This window comes from Calonectris borealis, chromosome 28, assembly GCF_964195595.1.
Source record: "Calonectris borealis chromosome 28, bCalBor7.hap1.2, whole genome shotgun sequence".
NCBI lineage: Eukaryota > Metazoa > Chordata > Aves > Procellariiformes > Procellariidae > Calonectris > Calonectris borealis.
In genome coordinates this window covers 1679910-1700798 of record NC_134339.1, presented here as the reverse complement: position 1 = coordinate 1700798, position 20889 = coordinate 1679910, and the positions used below count along the sequence as shown (strand labels likewise).

Sequence of the window (20889 nt, the reverse complement as noted above, 5' to 3'; positions counted from 1 at the left end):
GCAGCGCAGGGCTGGGAGCAAAGCCCAGCACTAGCTTAAAAATTGCTTAAAAGCAATTCCCGCCCGGCCAAGAGGCGAGGCCGTCGAGGATGGTCTGTTCAGAGAAAGCAGCCCCAGCTGGGTCCGGCACCCTCCTGTCCCCAGCCAGGAGCGTGGGGACACGTGGGCGGTGAGAGCATCTGCTCGGGTAAAGGGACCTGATCAGGGACCTTGCCAAAAGGGACGTCAAGGAAAAGAGAGAGGCGTACAGAGACACAGACCCGGCCAACAAATGATAGTGGAGATGATAGGTACAATAAACCAACATCATCACTCATGCTAATCGCTGGGCTATCACAAATCTGCCGGCATCACCTCAGGGCAGCCCAGCCTGGCTTTTGCGACTGTAAGGATGCAAAGCTGGGGGTTCCAGATACTGGGGGGTGTCAGTGGAAGTATGTGAACAGCTAAAGGCATGTGCAGTGGAAGGGAATCAGGGAGGAAAAGGTGGGGGACAGGCAGGAAGGGCTATAAAAGGGCCCGTGGGTAAAACAGAGCCAGTCGGTGCGCTTGGCTCCTGGTGAGTCGGACTCCCCAGGTCCAGGCAGGGCATCAGGCAGGTGGAGGGTCCATGCTGGTGTCCGGGGGCCCACACGTGCGGGAAGCCTGCGGGATGAGTGTGTGAGTGCTGTGTGCTTGCAGCGAGCTTCAAGCAGGACCAGCCGGTGAGTAGGGGACCCGTGGGAGGGTCAGAGGGCCTGGGTCCAGGCGGGCGTACCGGGCGGACAGAGGGGCCATGCCGGGCAGCCTGCTGGCCCTCGCCCGACCCCGCCTGAGAACCTGCAAATGTGCACGTGAACCCAGAGGTGTCACGTCTGTGCCCCACTGGTGACCTCCCGCCTCTGCCAGCCCCGCAGGAGGAGGGGACGCGGCTGCCTGGGCTGGTGGGTGATGTGGGTCCTGCAGGTCCAGCCCCCTGCCTGCGGCAGGCTGTGACCGGGGGGGTGGGGGGGTGTGTGTGGGGGGTACAGGTTTAACTTTGTCACTCGTTGACCCTGCAGGCGGAGGCTCAGCAGGAGCCCCCCCCATGCCATGCCCATGCCACCATGCGACAGCGGTCCCTGACTGAACAGTCCCTGCCGAGCCAGTCTGTCCCCAGTCCTGCCTTCCCGGGCCCCTGTCCCAGCACCAGCCAGCAGAGCCGTCTGGCAGCAGGTCCCCTTGCACTCTGCTTTATTTTGTGCACCACCGGTGGCTTTCAGAGTGATGTGACAAAGCGGAGTGGGTGCTACCTCCCAAGTTCCCTACGAGCGGGGGTGAGGCCATGACGCCTGGGCACATGAAAAGCTGCCCAGAGAGGTGGGATGCAAAGCCCAGCACCTGCTGTCCCCCATTTAGCGGTTGAGCAATAGAGGCAACACATGCCCTGCAGACATCTCCACCCTGAAACCCCCTGGCAGCATGACCAATCTGAGCAAGCAGCACCTGCAAGGAGCCAGACCTCTTCCCTCATCGCAGTACGCAGCCCGGACACCCAGAGCATGGCCACTGCTCTGTGGCTGGTGTCCCCAGGTGACATCCCACCGGGCTGGAGGTGCACGTGGTGCCGCTGACCCAGGAGGGCTCTGAGCATCCTGCCGCAGGAAGATAGAGCCTCTTCCAGCGGTGCAGCAGGCTCTTATCACCCACCCGCAGCTGGCCAAAGGAGGGGAGATGCGGCAGATCCTGTGATGCAAACAGGCCGGGGGCACTGCAGGAACATTGGCAGGGAACTCCCAAATTCCAGATGAGGTCACACGCCCGTCGGCAGCTTCAGGGCTTGGGAGGCAGTCGTCAAGAAGAAGGGAGGTGGAAGCTCCAGTGGTGTGGTCCCCCACAGAGAGGTGAAGGTGCCGGACTCCCAGCTGTGCTCTCCAGGCCATCCAGCCCCTCTGGACTTTGATCTGCTCACTCGAACAAGTTGGAAATGCTGTGCAAGCTCAGCCCAGCCATGAGCTGATGAGGAGGTCGGGCAGTGGAGAACAGGCTGAAGACCTTTCAGACCCATCCAAAACCTCCTTTCCTGGAGTCAGCCTGCAGGTGAGTGCTGTTTAAAAAGTGCCTGAATGCTGTGATTTTTCCATCATTCCTTCTGCTGCTTTATCATCTTTAGGTGGTCTCTGAGTCTTGCAATTTCCACTTTCAACAGGGGATCCTGCCTCCCCATCTGTTGATTTTCTGCAGACATGCTGGTATCCAGGATGGAGAGAGAAGAGAGGGAGACCCCGGCCAATGAGGTGGAGGAGATGAGTGGAAAAGGTGAGTTTTTAGAAGGGAAGAGGAGGGGGAACTATCCTCTGTTGAGGAGAAAAATGTATCCTGCTTCCGCTGTGGAAGAGCTATTTAGGGTCAAAGCACCTGGGGCTTGTCCCAGCTTGGGCTTGTCACAGGTTTGGGACTTGGTGGCTGCAACACCCTCAGCTGAATCCCTCGTGCTGTAGACCAACACCAACACCAAAGACACCTGAGCTGCCATCCTTGGCTCCCTCCATTGCCCATAGAAAGAAACAGGAATTTGGGGTCCTGTGGCAATGTCTGTCGCACTGGTTTGTGCCCAGACGTGCCTGTTTCACTCTTGCAGCACTAGAGACATCCAGGCTCAGGTCCAGGTGCAGAGCAGATGTGCACCCATCCACTCAGGTGCATCCTCCTCCAGGAAACTGGGGTCTCCTTGGCCAGGGATTGCATGGAAGCTCCTGGATCAGGAGCAGGGACAGGATCAGGGCAGCATTGAGGCTGGGGCAGCCCAGCACGAGGGGGTTTCCCGCCCCACGCTGGATATCTCTGGGCAGGGGAAAGGAAATCGCCCTGTTCCTTCTCTTGCTGGGGTGGATGCAGCCCCGACACGCCCCTGGGGCTGCCTGTCCTGAGCAGCTTCTCCTCCTCTCTCCCCAGCTGACGTGACTCTGGACCCAGACACCGCCAACCCCTTCCTCATCCTGGCTGGCGACCAGAGAGGTGTGGGACGGGGGGACGAGTGGACCTCACTGCCCAACAACCCCGAGCGGTTCGACACGGAGCCGTGCGTGCTGGGCAGCCAGGGCTTTGCCGTGGGGAGGCACTGCTGGGAGGTGGAGGTGGCCGAGGGGGGGGACTGGTGGGCTGTGGGTGTGGCCCAGGACTCCGTCAGGAGGAAGGGGGTCCTCAGTTTTACTCCCCAGGAGGGGATCTGGGCCGTGGGGCAGTGGTTTGGACAATACCACGCTTTCACCGACCCTGACTGGACGCCCCTGCACCTTGCCTGCCTCCCCAGGACCATCCAGGTCTGCCTGGACTTTACAGACAGGCAGGTGGCATTTGCTGATGCTGAAAATGAAGCCCCGATCTTTGCTTTCTGCCTGGCTTCGTGTCCCAGGGAGAGGCTACGCCCATGGCTATGGGTGGGGATGGACTCGTGGCTCAAGCTCTGCCCCTGACACGGAGGGAGTGTGGGTGGCAGGAGGGAGTCTGGAAAGGCTAACGCCATCATCTTGGGTCTTGATGCTGGGAACTGGGAGGGTCCTGCATCCTGCCAGCTTCTCCTTGCATGGTTCCTCTGGCCACCAGGTGGGAGGACTGGCAGGTCTTGGAGGTGGACACCACCAAAGAGCCCCCTTCATCCCCTCCACCCCAAGGCTGGGACTGCAGAGGCAAGAGGGAGCACAGAGATTCAGTGCATAGAGGAGCTTGGTGCCAGGTGGCCCCAGGGCAGAGAAGTGGCATCGAGTGCCAGGGCACTGCAGAGGTGCTCTGTACAAGGCCATGAAAAGTACAGCAGGTTCAAACTCCTTAAAAGGTGCTGGAGTAATGTCTCTGGCTTTTTTCAATTAAGCTTAAGGTGTACCTTCTGCAGCATGGACTTATCCTCGGGCCACAATCCCTTCGGAGGTATGCCTGCTGCGGCACAGACATAACCATGGCCACAGATGCTTCGAGATGTACCTGCTCTGGCGTGGGCTTATCCATGGCCACAGACGCTTCGGGGTGGTCCATAGACTAAGGGAATGATATTTGTGTATTATATCAAAGGACGGGAAGGGGTGTAGTGGGTAATGAGGATGTATTGGATAGTGTGGGACGTGAGCATGATGTAAACGGTATGGAATAAGGAGTGGAGAACATGCTGGTTTTGGCTGGGATAGAGTTAGTTTTCTTCACAGTAGCTAGTATGGGGCTATGTTTTGGATTTGCGCTGAAAACAGCGTTGATAATTCAGGGATGTTTTAGTTACTGCTGAGCAGTGCTTACACAGAGTCAAGGCCTTTTCTGCTCCTCCCCCCGCCCCACCAGCGAGGAGGCTGGGGGTGCACAAGAAGTTGGGAGGGGACACAGCCGGGACAGCTGACCCCAACTGACCAAAGGGGTATTCCACACCATATGATGTCATGCTCAGCATGTAAAGCTGGGGGAAGAAGAAGGAAGGGGGAGGTTCAGAGCGATGGTGTTTGTCCTTCCAAGTCACCGTTACACATGATGGAGCCCTGCGTTCCTGGAGATGGCTGAACGCCTGCCTGCCGACGGGAAGGAGTGAATGGATTCCTTGTTTTGCTTTGCTTGCACGCGCAGCTTTTGCTTTACCTATTAAACTGTCTTTATCTCAACCCACGAGTTCTCTCACTTTTACTCTTCCGATTCTCTCCCCCATCCCACCGGGGGGGAGTGAGCGAGTGGCTGGGTGGGGCTGAGTTGCCGGCTGGGGTTAAACCACAACATTACGTTAAAAAACCCCAAACATAGCTGGATGCTGGAGCTCATGATAACACTTATCTTCTCCATACATCCAAAGCCTCTCCTTGACTTACTTCCAGTTCTTACCGACGTTTGCATTAAGCACATTCCTTACAGCAGACCACTAGTAAAATCTATAGGGACAGACAAGGAAAGTAAGCAAGAAATTGAGAAGTGTCTGAAGTCCACAGGGAAGGCCGTTCCCACAGATCTGCTGTTCTCCGATCTCCCCCTGTCCTGGTTCTGGCTGGGACAGGGTTAACTTTCCTCCCAGTAGCCTGGGGGGGTGCTGGCTTTTGGGTTCGGTGTGCAAGGAGCGTTGATGGCCCATTGAGGCTTTGGCTGTTGCTGGGTGATGCTTGCACCGGGGGCGGGGAGGGGAGCACAGCCGGGGTGGTGGACCCAGCTGGCCAATGGGGTGTTCTATACCATGTGACATCATGCTCAGTAGAAAAACTGGGGGGGAGGGGGGGGCTTGCCCCCCTGTTCGTGACACGCGGTCGGCATTGTGCATCATCTGTATATTCTGTTATTGTTGTTGTTCTCATTGTTATTATTACTGTTCTACTTCATTTTATTTCAATTATTAAACTGTTTTTATCTCAACCCGGAAGTTTTCCTACTTGTGCCCTCCCGATTCTCTCCCCCATCCCACCGGAGGAGGGGGTGAGCGAGCGGCTGTGTGGGGTTTATTTGCTGGCTGGGGTTAAACCACGACGCCCCCCAATCAAGGTCTCCTTTTCCTCACATAGAATAGACTAGACCAGAACAGTTCAGGCGGAAGGGACCTGCAATGATCATTTAGTCCAGCCGCCTGACCACTTCAGGGCTGACCAAGCTAAAGCATGCTATTAAGGGCATTGCCCAAATGCCTGTCGAACACTGACAGGCTCAGGGCATCAACCACCTCTCTAGAAGCCTGTTCCAGTGTCTGACGACCCTCTCGGTAAAGAAATGCTTCCTAATGTCCAGTCTGAACCTACCTTGGCGCAGCTTTGAACCATTCCCAGGCATCCTGTCCCTGGATCCCAGGGAGAAGAGATCAGCACCTCCCTCTCCACGTCCCCTCCTCAGGAAGCTGCAGAGAGCAATGGGGTCACCCCTCAGCCTCCTTTTCTCCAAACGAGAAACCCAGAGTGCTCAGCTGCTCCACAGAGGACATGCCTTCCAGCCATAGATCCGCTCCGGAGAACTGGCATTTTGGGGAAATGACGTTCAAAGGACATGCTAGTCCCCACTCCCAGGGACCTTGCTTTGTCCTCTTCTGCTAACTCCTGCTCTTAGGAGAAGAAAAGGTGCATGTAGGTGAAGGGGAACATTGCCTGGGTCCAGCCTAGATTTCACCTTCTCCAGCCACATTGCTGGTTGGACCCTCTTAGTGCCAACTCAGTTGTCACCTTTGTGGTGGCAGCTGGGCACGGGCAACAGCATTCGTCTCCCTGGTCTGCTCCAGTAGCTTGGAAGAGTTGCAGCACCGGGTCAGGCACAGATACCCTGCCCTGGCACCAGGGGATGGGCTCACCAACCTCTCTAGCACTGTATGGGGACAGGCGACATCCCGTTGCACCGGGGCTCTGCACACCCACGGGACCAGCAATCCGGCAAAGCAACCCAAAGGATCGTCCAAGGAGCCAATCCCAAAACTCATGCTCCTGACAGAGCACAGACGAGGGACAAATCCTGGTAGGACTGGAGAAGGTCTCCAAGTGGCTGCCCACACCTTGGTGCCAGCACATCCTCAGCTCCTGGTGCCAGAGCTGACCTTGTGCCCGCGCAGCGGGAGGGAGAGCTTACCCCTGCCGGGGCCGTGGCTCTGCATTTCCACGAGCACACTGGGAGGAAGGCGAGATCCCACAGCCAGAGCAGAAAGGCAGATGGGTTCATGTCTAGGAAGAGCTGGAATCAAACCCTGCAGCAGCACCGCAGCCAAACCCGGCTTCTGGCCACAGAGCAAGGAGAAGGAGTGGGCTTCACCCTTAAGCAAGCTATGACTTTCACAGATGCTTTTTCACAAACCCCCCTTTCCAGAGGTTGTATTAAGCATCCTAGGCAGAGTTTCTGTTTGTAGCATTGTTCCTCCTCTCCGTTCTTAGAATCCCTCCCCTCTGCTCCAGCCCCCAACCTCCCTTTCACAGGTCAGCTTTTTCAACACAAGTAGATAGAGCCAACGTGTTTACATCCCTTCTTATCTGTCAGGAAGGTCTTGTGGGATGAGATTTAGTTTCACATTTGTTTGATCAGCATTTGAACTTTGGTTATTCATATTTTTCACTTCTACCATGCAATGCCACAAATCCTGGCAATTTTACAAATCAGCAAGTCTGAAACCAGCAATTCCTACAGCCTCTTCCTAAACTTCAGCAAATTCCTGGTATTAGTTCTTTGGCTGGAGAAGATCTAAACCTCTAAATTTTCTTACCAAGACCCTCATCACAACCAGAGAAACAAATTGAATAGTTGAACACTGAAGAATTATCGGGTACACTGATTTGTTAAAAAGCAGTTGTTATAATTCCACCCACAAAATTATTGGGAGATGTAAATTCTACTAGCACCTCCCAAAAAGATGAATATTTACTTGTGTTTTCTTGAGCTAACACAAGAATCTAATCAGGCCCACCACAGTGACTGCCCAGGCTTCAGGGCCACAGAGCGTCACCCCACGGCCAAGTGGGCTGCTGAGCAAGGTTTCGTTCTCCTCGCCCATCTGCCTATCTCCTCAAGTAAAACACACCATCGCTAGGCACTCCAATGCCACTGCTATGTCCCTCAATCCCCCTCAAGGCTCCTGTAAATAAAGTATGTCCCCAGAAATGGCCATTCTTCACCCAGAGCCCTGCTCTAAGCCTCTTCCACTGTGGTAGGACCAAGGTTGGGGAAGCCCATGGATCTCTGCTCCCAGCGAGGCAATTCCTACCCCACGGGCAGGCAGACAGGAGTTCAACAGCCTCCGAGGCTCACGGCAGAACGTTTGTAGATGGAGATGGCAGAAGATTTGTAGGCAGATAGGAGTCCCCAAGGACTAGGCAGATGGGGATGCAGGAGGGCAGGGTGGCCACAGCAGGGCCCCCTTGGAGGGACAGACCTCCTCAGGTCTCAGGACACAGTCTGAGCTGGGACGCCTTACCCACCCAGAACCAGGGGTGGATTTGCTCCCCCGCAAACGTGGCTCGTGGGAAAGTGAAAATCACAGCCTCGCTGTCCACGTTGACAAACGTCACCTGTCCCCCTGCATGGTCCAGACAGACCCGCACCCTCCGGGGGACCGTGCTGGGGAGGACAGGGGTGGGAGATGGGGAAGTGAGAGCCTGGAACTTCTCCTTATACTGCCCCACCGCCCAGATCCCCCCCACGGGGCTCATGTCAATCGGTCCCTTCCTCTTCACGGACTCCAGGGCCACCCCCACAGCCCAGCACGACCCATAGCCCACCTCCACCTCCCAGCACGGTCGCCCCGAGTCGAATCCCTCACAGCCCAGCACACAAGGCCATGGGTCAAATCGCTCTGGGTTGTCAAGCTGGCTCTGCTGTGTGGCTCCCTGCATCACACTTCTCTGATCTTCTGACAAGATGAGACGGGACTGAGCTGTGTCTGGATCCAGAGTCACGTTCACTGCAACAGAGAAGACGGGTCAAAGAACAAGGGGTAGAGATCAGTCCTGGGAGGAGCTTCACCATGCTAGGTCCATGTTTTGTCCTGGCTTGGGAGGAAACCTGGCAATACTTTTCTTGCAGAAGGTGCCTAGATCAAAATGTGGAGCAGCTCTGTGCCCTGAGCCAAGGCATGTGAAGATTCACCGTCCCCCAAAACATGTGTTGCATCCCTCACAAGCAGGGTTAATTGGAGGAGGCTCCCCAGCAGAACTCACCTTTTGTGTACGGTCCCTGTGATTGCTCCACTCCCTCCCCTGTGTCAGTTGTCAACGCATCTGGAAGAGAGGTGGAGCCCAGAGGTCACCTCTGACGTCTGGGTAACTCCACCAACACTGGGAGGTGGTTTGTGGAGACCAGCTCCAGGGAGCTGGTGGGCAGAGGTCCTGCACCCCTCCTTCCCCAGCGCACACACTGCTTGCTGCGCCTGCCGGCTTCTCCAGTTGAAGCAGGAAGGAAGCAACCTAAAGCAGCAGGAGCAAAAAAGAATTTGGGGCTACCTAGCATGAGATGGACATGGACATACTGCAGCACATCTAGAGGGTCACCGAGATGGTTTGAGGAGTTGTGGGATCTTCTGAGATACTCAGAAGTCAACTGGAGAAAACACAGAGCAATCCCACCTAGTGGTACCTGCTTTGAGCAGAGGTTTGGACTAGATGACCTCCAGAGGTCCTTTCCAGCCTAAATTACTCTGCATGATGCCAGGCGCTGCTTGACAGTCATCTCAGTCACTGCTTTGGGGATGAGCCTCCTCATCAGGAGAGCATGAGCTGAGAATCATTCGGGCATATTGGGACATCTGGGACTTGTTCACATCCCCGACCCACTTCCAACCACAGAGCAGGTCTGGAGCACAGATCTAGAGCAGAAAGAGCTGTGGCAGCATCCAAGTCAGGTGTTGCACAAAGGGTGTTGGAACAGGTTCACACGCACAGCAATTTATTAGTGGGCTCCATAGCTGATGATGTGAATCAACACTAATGCTGACTATACTTTTGGTGAAAAATAAAAGCAAAGGGATATCAAGAGAGAGTGGGGGAAAAAAAAAAAAAAATAAAGGAAAGGGAACACGCTCCCACTTCAGCTGTGACACCTCTCCAATGTGTCCCCAGGGCAGGACATGCTACACAAGGATATTCAGCTTTTTCTCCCTTCTGCAGGGCATTGACTACCCCTTTCTTTCCATCCCCGGGATGCTTCTCCGTTCTCCTCTGAGATCCCTTCTTTGTACCTTGGGGTTTTCTTGCCATCTCCTCTAGCGTGGGAGCTTTTTGCGAGCAGACGCCGGGCTCCTTCTTCAGCTCGTGGCTCATCTGCTCCTTTTGCTGGAGTTTTGCCCTCTCACACCTGGAGTCGTACAAGCCACAGCATTTATATTGCTCCTTTAACTCAGTCTCCTGTTAATGCCAGTTTCTAGAGGCCACTTTCCAGCTGAATCAATGCCCTCCAGAAAGTTCATTCCTTTTTTTTTTTTTTTTTTTTATTTTTAACATGAGAGCATCACAAGAAGAGAGACAGCAAGTCTCATTGGCTAGGTCACTACTCTGTCCTGATGCTCAAATTGCCAATTAAATTTCTATTATGAGTGATGATCCTGGTGCCCCCAGCCACCCTGTCCCTTCAGAGCAAACCTGCATCACAACCAAGTGCTGAAGCCCTGAGCCAAGGGCACTACGCCCTGGTCCCTATGCCTTAGTGTCACTACACATCAGTCATGGCGAAGCCAACCAGGCTTGCAACCAGAGACCCTAGCAATGAAATGTCCTCCTTGAATATTTCCCCAGGGATAGACTTTCTTGGTAGAGTCATACTGGTTCATCAGCCTCTGGAAAACTGAAATATAAACATCAATGGGGCATCCCTGGTATTTGAGGTATCCAGCTTTGTTCTGGGGCAGGAATCTTTGCAACCCCAAAGCAGCAGTGTAACGTAAAGGAGAAAGCAACACATACCTGCTCAAAACGTCACCAGCGTCCTAGATGGGAGAAAGAGATAAGCAGCTCAGTGCTACTTATCCTGCACACACATTCCCCACATTCCCCTTACACAGTGAACAGACACACCAGCAAGATAAGATTAATAAGTACGATAATCAAGGTAAGATTAGCCCCTTGTGTGTTTCTGATTTGCTGGTGCCTCCCACGCTGTTTGCCAAGGCAGCGCTGGTGTTTCAGCAGACCTCACCTGCAGGGACTCGTGTCCTGACAGCTGACACTCCTTCTCCTTGATCAGGCCATCCAGATAAATAAACTTCTTGGAGAATTTAGCAGCATTTTCTTTCAATCTTCTTTTAATCTGCTGCTCCAGCTCTCCCAGCTGAGCCTGCAGCCGGCACTCTTGTTCCTCCAGGTACTGTCGCAGCTGCTTAAATTCAAGCGCAATCTTCTGCCTCTCCGCCTTCACTTTTTCCTTTACAAGCAGAAACAATCCTCTCAAGGGAGGGTGGGACCATGGAAAGGGACAGGCAGCAATTAAAAGCATCCACAGCTTTTAGTTTCTGGTGTGGAGCATGACTGTGATTCCCGGGGTGCTTATTGTGCACCACAGCTGGACACAACGATTCAATCTCCCAACTCCGAAGGCCAAGAGTCAACCTTTCTTCACCCTCCCCAAATGAACTTCTTCCCAGGAGCACCGTACACCTACCAGATAGTCCTGGCAGATCCATCGCTCCTTCCTTTCCCGTTTCTCCAGTTCTCCTTTCTCTCTCCTGAGGCTCTCCAGCTGCGACTGTATTTGCTCCTGGAAGAAGAGACATCCCTTAGGAGCTCCCCACCACCCCCATGTAGGCTTTGTGTCCATAAAACAGTCTGTTCCCTAGGTTGGACAAAAGCAGCCTCTGGCACAGGGTCAGCCTCTGGACGTGTGGGTCCAAGATGCTCACAGGGGTCGGTGTGACTGTGAAAAGCGATGAGGGAACATGCAGGGGAAAGGGATTGGGGAAGAACTGAGGAGGAACAGGCAGAAAGGGGTATAAAAGGGACCGGTCACGGTTAAAACAGAGCTGGTCAGTGCGCTTGTCTGACCCAGCCCTGCGCTGGATCACCGCAGTCTGTCCTACCTTCTCATTAAATCCTTTCTTAACTATCTCTTTGCATGATCTCTCTGCATCCTGTGGGTGTGAGTGCTGCAAGGATGAAGTACCAGTTACTGGGGGGACCAGCAGGAGCGGATTTGGTGGCAGCGACTGCAGTCAGACAGGGGGTGCAGGCACCCCGGGGCTGTGGTCTCAGCTCCTGGGGTCAGTGGGGTTCCAGTGCAGCTGCTGGAGCAGGTGGGGGTCCTGAACGCCAGCCACTGTGTCTGGGAGGGTGTGTGTCCCCAAAACCAGCTACTGGGGGGACTGGTGCGAGTGATGTGAGTGAGGAGCTCAGCACCGGCAGCTGGAGCAGAACCACAACGCACCTGCTGGGATAGAATCCCTATGGAGAAAGATGCCAAAAATCAAAATAATATTAAAGACTGATTACAATCACTATCACCACCCTGGTCTGGCAGACAGCAACATGGCGAGGGACACTGGAGGGGCCACCAGAGCCGGAAATTATAATGTCACGTATGTAAACTGCACAACACAGTACTGCGGACAGACTCCCATTACCCTTACGAAAACTTGATAAATGTTATGTCAAGCCACAAAGCATGGAAAAGGGAAACTGCAGCAACAGGAAGACATTGGTTAAAACCCAACCAAACAAAAAGCAGAGAGGGTGCAGTTACAGTGTTGACTCCTGGCAGAGAGTGTGGGCTGGAAAGCTTTCCGATGGGTATATGAAAACATCGCATTTGCAACGAACGCCTTAGGAAGGTGTGAGCAGGCAGATGCAAAAAGCTACGCAGCACAGGGGCTGCACGCAGAGTAACCCCCAGCCCCCCCACGCATGACAAAGCGCCTCGGTAAAAGAGGGAATTAGCGCGGAGAAGGCAGCCTCCCCTCATCAACATGAAGAAACGGCCCAGAAAGGAGCACAGAGGAGGCTCGGCAGCCTCACCTCGTTCCCCCCGGGCTGGCCCAGCCGCTTCAGCCGCTCCGCGATGTTGCCCAGCGGCCGGTTGGGCCGGAGGCTGGGGCCGGGGAAGGTCTCCCGGCACTGGGGGCAGGAGCGGGCGGCAGCCCGGGCCCAGCACAGGGAGATGCAGGCTCGGCAGAAGTTGTGCCCGCAATCCAGCATCACGGGAGCGCAGAAAAAATCCAGGCAAATGGAGCAAATCGCTTCCTCCCGGAGCTCCTCGGCTGCCGCCATGGCCGGGGCGGGCGGGGGCGGCGCGGGGCAGAGGCGCTCGGGCTGTTCCGCTTTCGGTATCGGGAATGGAGCGACCGCGGCTGTCGCGACGAGACCCGGGGGCGGCGGGAGCCCCCAGGGGTCTGGGACCCCCAGGCAGCTGCAGGTCCCCCGGGTGGCTCTGGGCACCTCCAGCTGCGGGACCCCGGCTGGCACAGACGGGAGGGGAACACACCCCCCAGCTCTCTTCCATCCTGCCCTTATTTAAATTAAAGGGGGGGGTGTTTAGATCTGGTTGACTTTAGCCAGAAGGAGCCCTGCTGTCCTTAGCAGGATTTTCCTCCACCGGTCACCCAGCTAACACTCTTTCAACCCCCTTTCTACAGACCAGCTCCCCTTTTTCCTGTTCCTCCTCCATCTGCATTACCCACAGTGGTTTGGTTTTTTCTGTCCTTGCCTTTTCCTCCTTTGTAGGTCACACAGTTGCAAAGATGAAGTTTCTTTCATTTTTCTGTGGCTTCATTCTATACTTCACGATGCTCCATGTTCACAAGCCAGAGACAGGTAGGACTCTCCACCATGGTGCTTGCAGCTCATTTCAGATCAGCTGCCTCTTTCAGCAACGTTTCCCCTTGTGCTCCACTTTCCACCCAATGTGCTGGTTCACGGTCCTAAGGAGTGATTGCTCTCAGCCCAGATTAACCCCAGGATTATTGCTTTTGGGTGTGTTGTTCCATCCCACCATTTATTTTGAGCTCAGGCAGCTAGTTGGATGTATTTAAATACCAGCAGTGCTGAGAGTATTTGCATGAATCAGCATGCATGATATTGATAGCCATTTTGTAGGGATTTAAAGATATTTAAACAGATTTCCTGGCCTCTTTAATCTGCTCCTTCCCCTGCCACCCGGGTGCATGGACCCCTTGCCTGTGCACACTGGTCTCCCAGCAGACAAGGTGGGTGAGTGAATTACTGAGCCAAAAGCCCTTCACTGAAAGGGTTTATCACCTCTCCATTAAAGGCAGGGCAAGCACATGAGCAAAACTCTCCCAGTGCCACCCCAAGCAAATATTTTCCATGTCAGAGATTGAGTATTTGTATTAATCCATAGTGGTGTGGAGGCCAGAGCCCTGTTGTGTCCCTGGACAACCACAAAGGAGCAAAACCCTGCTGAGATGCTGCAGGAAGTGGCACAGGCTCCCTCAATGAGGGAGTTCACTGCAGGCCCCTCTTGAATCCGTAACAGCCAGTGCCTCCTTGCTAGGGGCTGGGTCCAGCCCTGCACTCTCTAACATCTCCTCCTCTTCCTCCTCGTAGCTCACGGTTTGCATCTGCAAAAAGAAATTGCATGCACCTGCCCCCAACCGCTTTGGTGGTTTGCTTCTAATTGAACATTTCTGTCTTCTCCTCTTAGTCCCCTCCGGTCCCATTCCCCAGCTGGGTTTGCAGGGCTGGGATCTGATCCCCCCAGTCCTCACTGACAGAGGGGGGCTGCCCTTTCCCCAGGGACGAGTGCTTGGCCCTTGGAGGTGGCCTGGCTCTGGATGCCGCACTCGTCACTTGTGCGTGACGACTGCGAGGGGAAGGACGGGGATGGGGAGCAGACGCCAGGGTGCAAAGGCAGGACAGGACGGAGCTGCTGAGGCGCCGCATCTGCCAGCGCTGTGCAGATTTGAGACCCTCTGCTGTTCGACCCTCTGATGAGGGATTTCACCTGCTTGGTTTGAAGTGGCATCAGAAACGAAGGTGCCCAGCTGGAACTGAAGGTGACAGGTTCGTAGTCTGTGCCTGCCTACTTTGGGAGAGAAAGCTCCTAAAAATGAAGTATCAACACATCAGATGGCAGGGGCCGCTCCTGACATTGAAGCTGCTTGCACTGTTAGGAAGGAGAGTTTGTTTGGTGCCAGCCAGGACACCTCTGCTTATTTGGTTTGGGTTTTTTACCCAAAAGGGTCCAGGGCAGAAGCACCCCAGAAATGAGCAGACCTGGGCATTTCTATTCTCTTTCTGTAGGATTATATGGAGGTGGTAGGTAACATTGCAGCTGGAGGTTGTGCCCTATTTCAAGGGTTTTTTTTCCCTCTCACTTATTGTCCTTCTCTGTTTAAGACAAGAAACTGAGAAGCACACGTGATCCTGAAATACAATCTCTTAGTTTGATACTGGCTTGGAATAAGATGGAAAAGCTTATTCTTCTCATTTGCCCCGTGCAAAATAATTGCAATTCCTCATTGCTGTGGTTTCTGGAATCTGGGAGTAAATCTCAGATGTTGAAAACATGCATAGCTTAGCCTGGTTTTTCTTCTAATACCATTCTAGCCAATGGGGTCTGGTCCTCACATCTCTGTGGAGAATAGTGTCTGAGTTGTGTGCCGGAGCGCCAGGTCCTGTGGCGAGATCCCAGCCATCAGCACATACCTGCAGAGTCCCAAACCAATCCTGAAACGCGAGGGGCCTCTTTGAAGCACAGAGCACCCTCCTTGTCATGGGAAACACCCCAAAGGACTTGTCAGGTGTGGTGAGGAACACCTACCTCAACCAAGAAAAGGGAATTGCTTTCTGAAAGCCAGCTTAGTCACCCTGACGCAGGCAGGGTGAGACTGGAGGAAAGCTGGGTTTCTCAACAGAGTGGTGCCCTGGATCCTCTTCACTGGAATTTTGTGTTTTGGAGAGTGACAAAAGGTTTAATGGGTTCCTTTTTGCTGTGCCCCCCAAAAAATTTTTTAAAAAATCAACTCTTTGGCAGCTGAGTTGCCTAATTGCAGCATTTTGGTGAGAAATATAACAATTTAGTGTAGGATTGCACCATGAAGACTCACGGGAGTTTAAATTCAGCTCTCCTCTTGTGCAAGAGGCATCTCTGCATCCTGGTGCCGCTGCCGGTAGGAAGTCTTCAGGAACACAGAGGTCCTTGAAAAGCAAGGCTAGACTAATATGGGTCCTCGAAGGGGCATGTTTCGGGGTGTCCTGCTTCCGGCTGGGACAGAGTTAACTTTCCTCCCAGTAGCTTGGGGGGTGCTGGCTTTTGGGTTTGGTGTGAGAGGAGCGTTGATGGCCCATTGAGGCTTTGGTTGTTGCCCGGCGGTGCTTGCACCGGGAGACTTTTGTTCTCTCTTTTCGGCCTCCCATGCCCTGCCATGTGCAGGGGAAGCTCTGGGAGGGGGAGCACAGCCGGGGTGGTGGACCCAGCTGGCCAATGGGGTATTCTATACCATGTGACATCATGCTCAGTATAAAATCCGGGGGGGGGTGTGGCTCGCCCCACCCCCCCGGTTCGTGACACACAGTCAGCGAGCAGTTGCATTGTGCATCGCCTGCTTTGTATATTCTGCTATTGTTGTTGCTACCATTGTTATTATTACAGTTCTACTTCATTTTATTTCAATTATTAAACTGTTTTTATCTCAACCTGTGAGTTTTCCTATTCGTGCCCTCCCGATTCTCTCCCCCATCCCACCGGGGGGGGGGAGGGGGGTGAGCGAGTGGCTGCGTGGGGTTTATTTGCTGGCTGGGGTTAAGCCATGACACGGGTAGACAACCTGAGCCAGGAGTTTTTGTCCCACACCAGAGCCTGCGCAGACGGTGCGTCACGGCTGCGACCGAGCAAAGGCGTGGGGCTGGCAGCCAAGGCACTGCCTCATCGGTCGGTAGCCGGACATGGAGGCCAGCGGGTAACTCGCGAAGCCCACGGTCCCATCGGCATCAAGGTGGGGCCTGTCCTGGCAGCAACGGTAGAGCAGGGTGTTGATCAGACCTACGTGATCCTCCCTGTTCCCGGGGGAAAACACTGCAGAGATGGGCAGTGGAGGCACCTCGGTAAACAGGGTTTTCTCAACACTGGCCTGTGTCAGAGATGCTTCAAAGAAACCCTGCTCAGATTGGGTACGTTCTTCTGAGCAGCTGTGAATGAAAGCCACCCCTGTTAAAATGTGTCTCCTTCTCTAACGGTGAGCCCTCTTTCTCTGGGTTTTCTGTTTCTTTTACACTGTTCTGGCTGCTGCTGCTGCTTTTTCTTCTCCTCGTCCTGGGCAGATTGCTGTGTTGCAGCACAGTTTTATTTTAAAGGACTGGGGTGAACCTTCTTCCCAGGAACATGGCGCTCTCTCTTTTAAAACTTTTTTTCTTTTAATATAAACAAGCCCGGAGCCCTCTTGATTTGCCAGCTTGCCCAGGAAACATGGGTCTTGTCCGAGGTCTTATCCAAGGCAAAGGCCTTGTCCAGGGCCTTGGAAACATGTTTGAACATTGTTTTTGCAGTGTCTTGAGTGGCACTTTCCATATGCAGCTTAACCATTTCCACCCCCCTCTTCAAAAACGGCGCAGCCTTTCTCACCAGGCTTTGCAATACAGGTCCAATGCCCACCCCACAGCCAGGGGTTAAGGGCAGGGCTGGAACTGCAGGAGGTATCGGGGCTCCTCATCACACCTTGGAAAAGGGGCCGATGGGTTCTTGGGTCTCTGCCCTGAAGTGCCAGAGCCAGCCCTGGGCATGCGTCCCGCCCCACGCCACCCTGCAGCCCCTGCCTGATGCTGGCCCCGGACGGCTCTGGGAGCCAGCTGCGCAGCGCGGCGCGGGAGCGTGCATCAGCCTCTCCTGCCCTGTAGCCGCCAGCAGCTCTCACACGCTGCAGCCTCGGACACAGCACCCTGAGGCCTCGCCAGGGCTCGACGAGAGCACGGACTGGCAGACAGGTCCAGTGCCTCCCAGCACCCTGGAGCGAAGGGCTGGGCTGCACCGGCCGGCAGCGGGGCAGGCTCTGGTCAGGCAATTCACTGGGGCAGCGCCAGCAGGCAGCGGCGGGAGCCTCTGCGGGGCTGCATCACAGGGAGCACTGGGATTGCTCCATGCAGCCCCACGCCCACCCTCTGGAGAGGCCAAAAGGACTCCCTTGGCCCAAACATCACCTCCTTGCTTGGTCCACACCAGGGAGGTTTCTGTGCGCAGACAAGAGAAACCTGCCCATAAATGACAAAAGGTTTTGTCCAGCTCCGGCTCAAATATGAAACCTTCCTCCAGCTCTCCTGGGGGCAGGTCAGGAAAGCTGCCCGCAGCACCCCACGAAGCCAGCACACGGGGCTCGCTATCAGAGAGACAGCCTGGGCCCTCCCATCTCCTTCAGTAACAACGCAACAGCCCAAAGTTTGTCTCACTTTTATTTACATAATTGCACAGCCCATTTCCCCATGACACTGGAACGTGGCGGGTCAGCGACACCAATTTCCCACATCCACGAGCTGAACATCTCCTCTGGGAAGGAGGAGAAGACTCAAAGAACCTGGGTTTTGCAGGGGCACATGCAACAACTCCAATTATTGGCAACTACGATAAAGACAACGAAGCTGAGAGTGAAGCCATGGCTGCGCAGCAGCACAGGGCTGGGCCCCAGCTGCCCCCAGCCAGGGACTTCTGGCTTTCACAGTTGCATATTTGGATCAACAGTGGGTTTCCTAACTGGAACACTGGCTCCATTAAGTCCTTACTAGGGGAACGTGGTGTGGGAGTGCACATCCTTCGTTACCTGCCAGAACTAGACGTGTCGCAAGACCAAGCTCCTGGGAGGCAGCCAGGGCTGAGAAGGTTAAACTAAACCCCCAAATTTTTCTTCACTGGGAATGTCCTGGTGGCAGGGGGGTTGTTGGGGAAGGGCTGAAGGAAGGGGTACCCAGGACAAGGCACAGAGCAGTGCTGCAGCGCTCACTGCCAAGGGAAGGGAGGCAGCGCCTGCGCAGGAGCTCCACTGCACAAGCTGATTTGAAGCAGGATGCTACTGCTGTGCAGGGACCATAACTGCAGCTGGGCTGCACGACAGGGAAAAGGGAAGGTGCCCATGGGTACACAGCAGAAGGGAAGAGACGGGCAGGGAGGCTGGCAGAGAGAGGGGGGAGCAGAGAGGCTGTGGCAGAAGACATTCACCCCGTGATCAAACAAGACCCTTATCTCAGAACGAAGACCAGCTGGGACTAGCCACAGGGGCAGAGAGAAGCTGCTGCAAGATGTGCTGCGATATCACCGAGTTCCATGAAAAGCCTGGGGCAGGAGACGAAGGAGAAGAGCAGACACAGACCAGGCCCCAGGGCTGGAGCAATCCTACTGGGAGAGACAGGGCACTGGCCCCTGCTGCTCATGCCACCAGCGACTTCCAGCCTAGGGTCAGGGAACAGGGGACAGGGGACATGTAAGGAAATGCATCTTGCTTTGCAGCTAGAGAGAAGGAGGCATGGCATGTGGTGCTTTGAATTCAAGAAATTACAGGTCTTGACCTAGCAGGGCATCGGACTGATGCACTTGGGTTCAGCAAAGGAGCGGGGGGACATAGAGTGTGACTACCACTACCCCCTGCAAGGACACAGGCACCTCGGAGCCTGCCTCCTCCCTGCTATCTACCCTCACCATCACGAGAGCGAGAGCCAAGGCTCACGCCAAGCAGCTGCACACACCTCTGGAGCACTCAGCGGGCAGTGCCAACGCTGGCGTCCTTACGGGCCGCTCCACTCGGAGGGCCACACAGCACCAAGCACAGGCATCGTCTGGCAGGGTGGGGAGGCAGTAGAGAGGCAAGGACTAAAGCCAAACTCAGGGAGACCCTTGGCAGATTGGGCACTCCAAGGCAGATGGGTTCATTAGCTGGACGTGCTGGAAATGCAGGTGGATGAAGGAGGAGGAGGAACGCCAGCCTTGCAGGAGAAGGGACCCAGAGCCTGTTCTCTGGGAACCAGCGAACTTGGGGTTTCACTAGAGGACACGTAACAGGCAGGCAGCACTTTTAGGGATGAACCAAGTCACAGCAGCTCCTCCGGCTGCTGCTGAGTAATGTGCAAATAAAGCGCACAGAGACAGCCGAGACCGCCTGCGTCCTGCCGAGCGGCTGCAGAGTACGGCCTGTCCCGTAAGGTATGTGTGTAACTACGAGAGGTCCAGCCTCAGGATGGTGAAAGGACATCAGCAAACAGAGACTCCAACTCTCACCTTTTGGGGTCAGGAAAGCTCCTTTCTGAATTTTTTAAAAGCAAAAGGCAATGGTGGGTTTAGCTAGTACGAGCCATCACTTCCCACCCTCAGATCCTCCATCTACCTTTGCCAGACGTACAAGAGCTGAGCGCATCCGAGTCCTGGGGATGAGCCAGGATCTGCAAGGAAAGCATTTTGTGAGATCACGTCTGCACAGGAAAAGATTTTCTCATTTTGAAATTCTCAAAATTACAGTACTTTACAATACAAAATGTCTCCATTCAGTATTACGTCATTTTACTCCTTCTGGGGTTATAATAATTATTAAAAACACACAACTTTCTAGAAAGGACAGGAACACCACGAAAGAGACGAAAGAGTAACGTGAGGCTGCTGCAGTATTATCAAAACCAATTTAGTGCAAAGGAGAAGGGGACTTTCAAGAACAGTTGATGAAAAGTGTTCTTTATATGCTCATTTGGAGAAAAGGCATAGATTTAACCTCTGAATGAGATCAGGCTGCCAGCTTCTATACTGAAGCTTAGAACATCAACACAAAAGGACTGAAACACAATATGCATGGCCATTAAAAAATAATATTATATATAGATATATATATAGAGAGAGGGAGATATTTTCCACGTATGGTATTTAGTTATAGGAAAGTGTCCCTGCAGACAGGCATATTCTGCCATCTGGCTCTTTTGGGCCGTTTCACGTGACAGACGTTGATTATCTGTCTGTTTGCCATAGTATAAAGTACATGCTGACCACAAAGTCCCTTCGGGTGGGATGATTGCTTTCTAGTGCCTCCACAGCTGCTGCAATTCCTGTGCACACGGGGACACTCGACCCTCTTTGCTTCTGCCAGCCCCGAAGGGCTGCCCTTGCCCCAGCAGCCACGAGGTGTAGCGGCCGAGGGACGGCTCAGACGGTGGTTTCATCCGCGGTCTTCTTCATGAGCTTGGCAGAGAGGAGGGAGTGGGGCACGGGGTGAGGGCTCCGCGAGGCTGGGATCATCAAGCGGACTTTCTGGTTGGTCCTTCGCCACTCTGAGTACAGCTGGCAGTGGTAGCGGAACGAAACCTGGCGGGCAATAACGCATCGGTCTGGTTACCAAACCCCCCCGTCACAAGCGCTGGAGCCCATAGCGGGCCAGCGAGTCGCAGTCACCCATCCGCCCTCCGCGTGCTCTCTGCATGTTCCTTGTCAATCCACCAGCACCCCCCGGCCAAGGGAGACAGCACTGACCCTGAAATGGTTTGGGGCACTCCATGTCCCAAGCCTTTGATGAGGAATCAATTAATTCCTGGTAACACCAGGCTGAGCACGGCACAG

At 54.4% G+C, this 20889-nt stretch overlaps 3 protein-coding genes across 10 annotated transcripts in view; 1 reads left to right on the top strand and 2 right to left on the bottom strand.

Annotated features, from left to right (window-relative positions):
- The first annotated feature begins 921 nt into the window (after nucleotides 1-921).
- LOC142094003 (E3 ubiquitin-protein ligase TRIM7-like) lies at nucleotides 922-11466 on the top strand. Of its 6 annotated transcripts, XR_012677590.1 has the most exons (5): nucleotides 922-936; nucleotides 1053-2058; nucleotides 2203-2277; nucleotides 2914-3040; nucleotides 3565-11466. XR_012677590.1 is itself a non-coding variant. In XM_075175801.1 (4 exons), exons 2-4 carry the CDS (start codon nucleotides 2205-2207, stop codon nucleotides 3761-3763), a joined length of 420 nt encoding a protein of 139 aa, XP_075031902.1. In that variant the 5' UTR covers nucleotides 1054-2058; nucleotides 2203-2204; the 3' UTR covers nucleotides 3764-11466. The 6 variants fall into 6 exon arrangements, 5 of the variants coding, with proteins under 5 accessions (XP_075031899.1, XP_075031898.1, XP_075031901.1 ...); XM_075175801.1 differs by lacking the exon at nucleotides 922-936 and having other exon boundaries at nucleotides 1054-2058; nucleotides 2893-3040; XM_075175798.1 differs by lacking the exon at nucleotides 922-936 and having other exon boundaries at nucleotides 1030-2058; nucleotides 2168-2277; nucleotides 2893-11466.
- On the bottom strand, nucleotides 7198-12803 carry LOC142094000 (zinc finger protein RFP-like). The gene is made up of 8 exons (XM_075175791.1): nucleotides 12372-12803; nucleotides 11026-11121; nucleotides 10564-10788; nucleotides 10332-10354; nucleotides 9611-9726; nucleotides 8769-8840; nucleotides 8595-8654; nucleotides 7198-8338 (listed from the first exon to the last, which is right to left on the bottom strand). The coding sequence occupies exons 1-8, from the start codon at nucleotides 12621-12623 to the stop codon at nucleotides 7815-7817; spliced, it is 1368 nt and encodes a 455-aa protein (XP_075031892.1). The 5' UTR covers nucleotides 12624-12803; the 3' UTR covers nucleotides 7198-7814.
- A 4935-nt stretch (nucleotides 12804-17738) lies between these two features.
- The window catches only part of MARCHF2 (membrane associated ring-CH-type finger 2), a 37454-nt gene continuing 34303 nt past the window's right edge, over nucleotides 17739-20889 (bottom strand). For 2 of the 3 annotated variants that reach the window (XM_075175794.1, XM_075175792.1), the window contains exon 5: nucleotides 17739-20637. In XM_075175794.1, the coding sequence (XP_075031895.1) occupies nucleotides 20479-20637 (159 nt within the window). In that variant the 3' untranslated portion in view covers nucleotides 17739-20478. The remainder of the gene's footprint in view (nucleotides 20638-20889) is intronic. The other variant, XR_012677589.1, reaches the window with a different exon arrangement.

What these genes read in the sequence shown, in the direction of transcription:
- LOC142094000 (XM_075175791.1), bottom strand. Translation starts at nt 12,623, where the DNA reads ATGGCGGCAGCCGAGGAGCTCCGGGAGGAAGCGATTTGCTCCATTTGC. An exon ending in CAGGACACGAGTCCCTGCAG is followed by an intron (nt 10,355 to 10,563) that starts GTGAGGTCTGCT and finishes TCTCCCATCTAG; the next exon opens with GACGCTGGTGACGTTTTGAG. An exon ending in GATGGCAAGAAAACCCCAAG is followed by an intron (nt 8,841 to 9,610) that starts GTACAAAGAAGG and finishes CTGCTGCTTTAG; the next exon opens with GTTGCTTCCTTCCTGCTTCA.
- LOC142094003 (XM_075175798.1), top strand. Translation starts at nt 2,205, where the DNA reads ATGCTGGTATCCAGGATGGAGAGAGAAGAGAGGGAGACCCCGGCCAAT. An exon ending in GGAGGAGATGAGTGGAAAAG is followed by an intron (nt 2,278 to 2,892) that starts GTGAGTTTTTAG and finishes TGTCCTGAGCAG; the next exon opens with CTTCTCCTCCTCTCTCCCCA.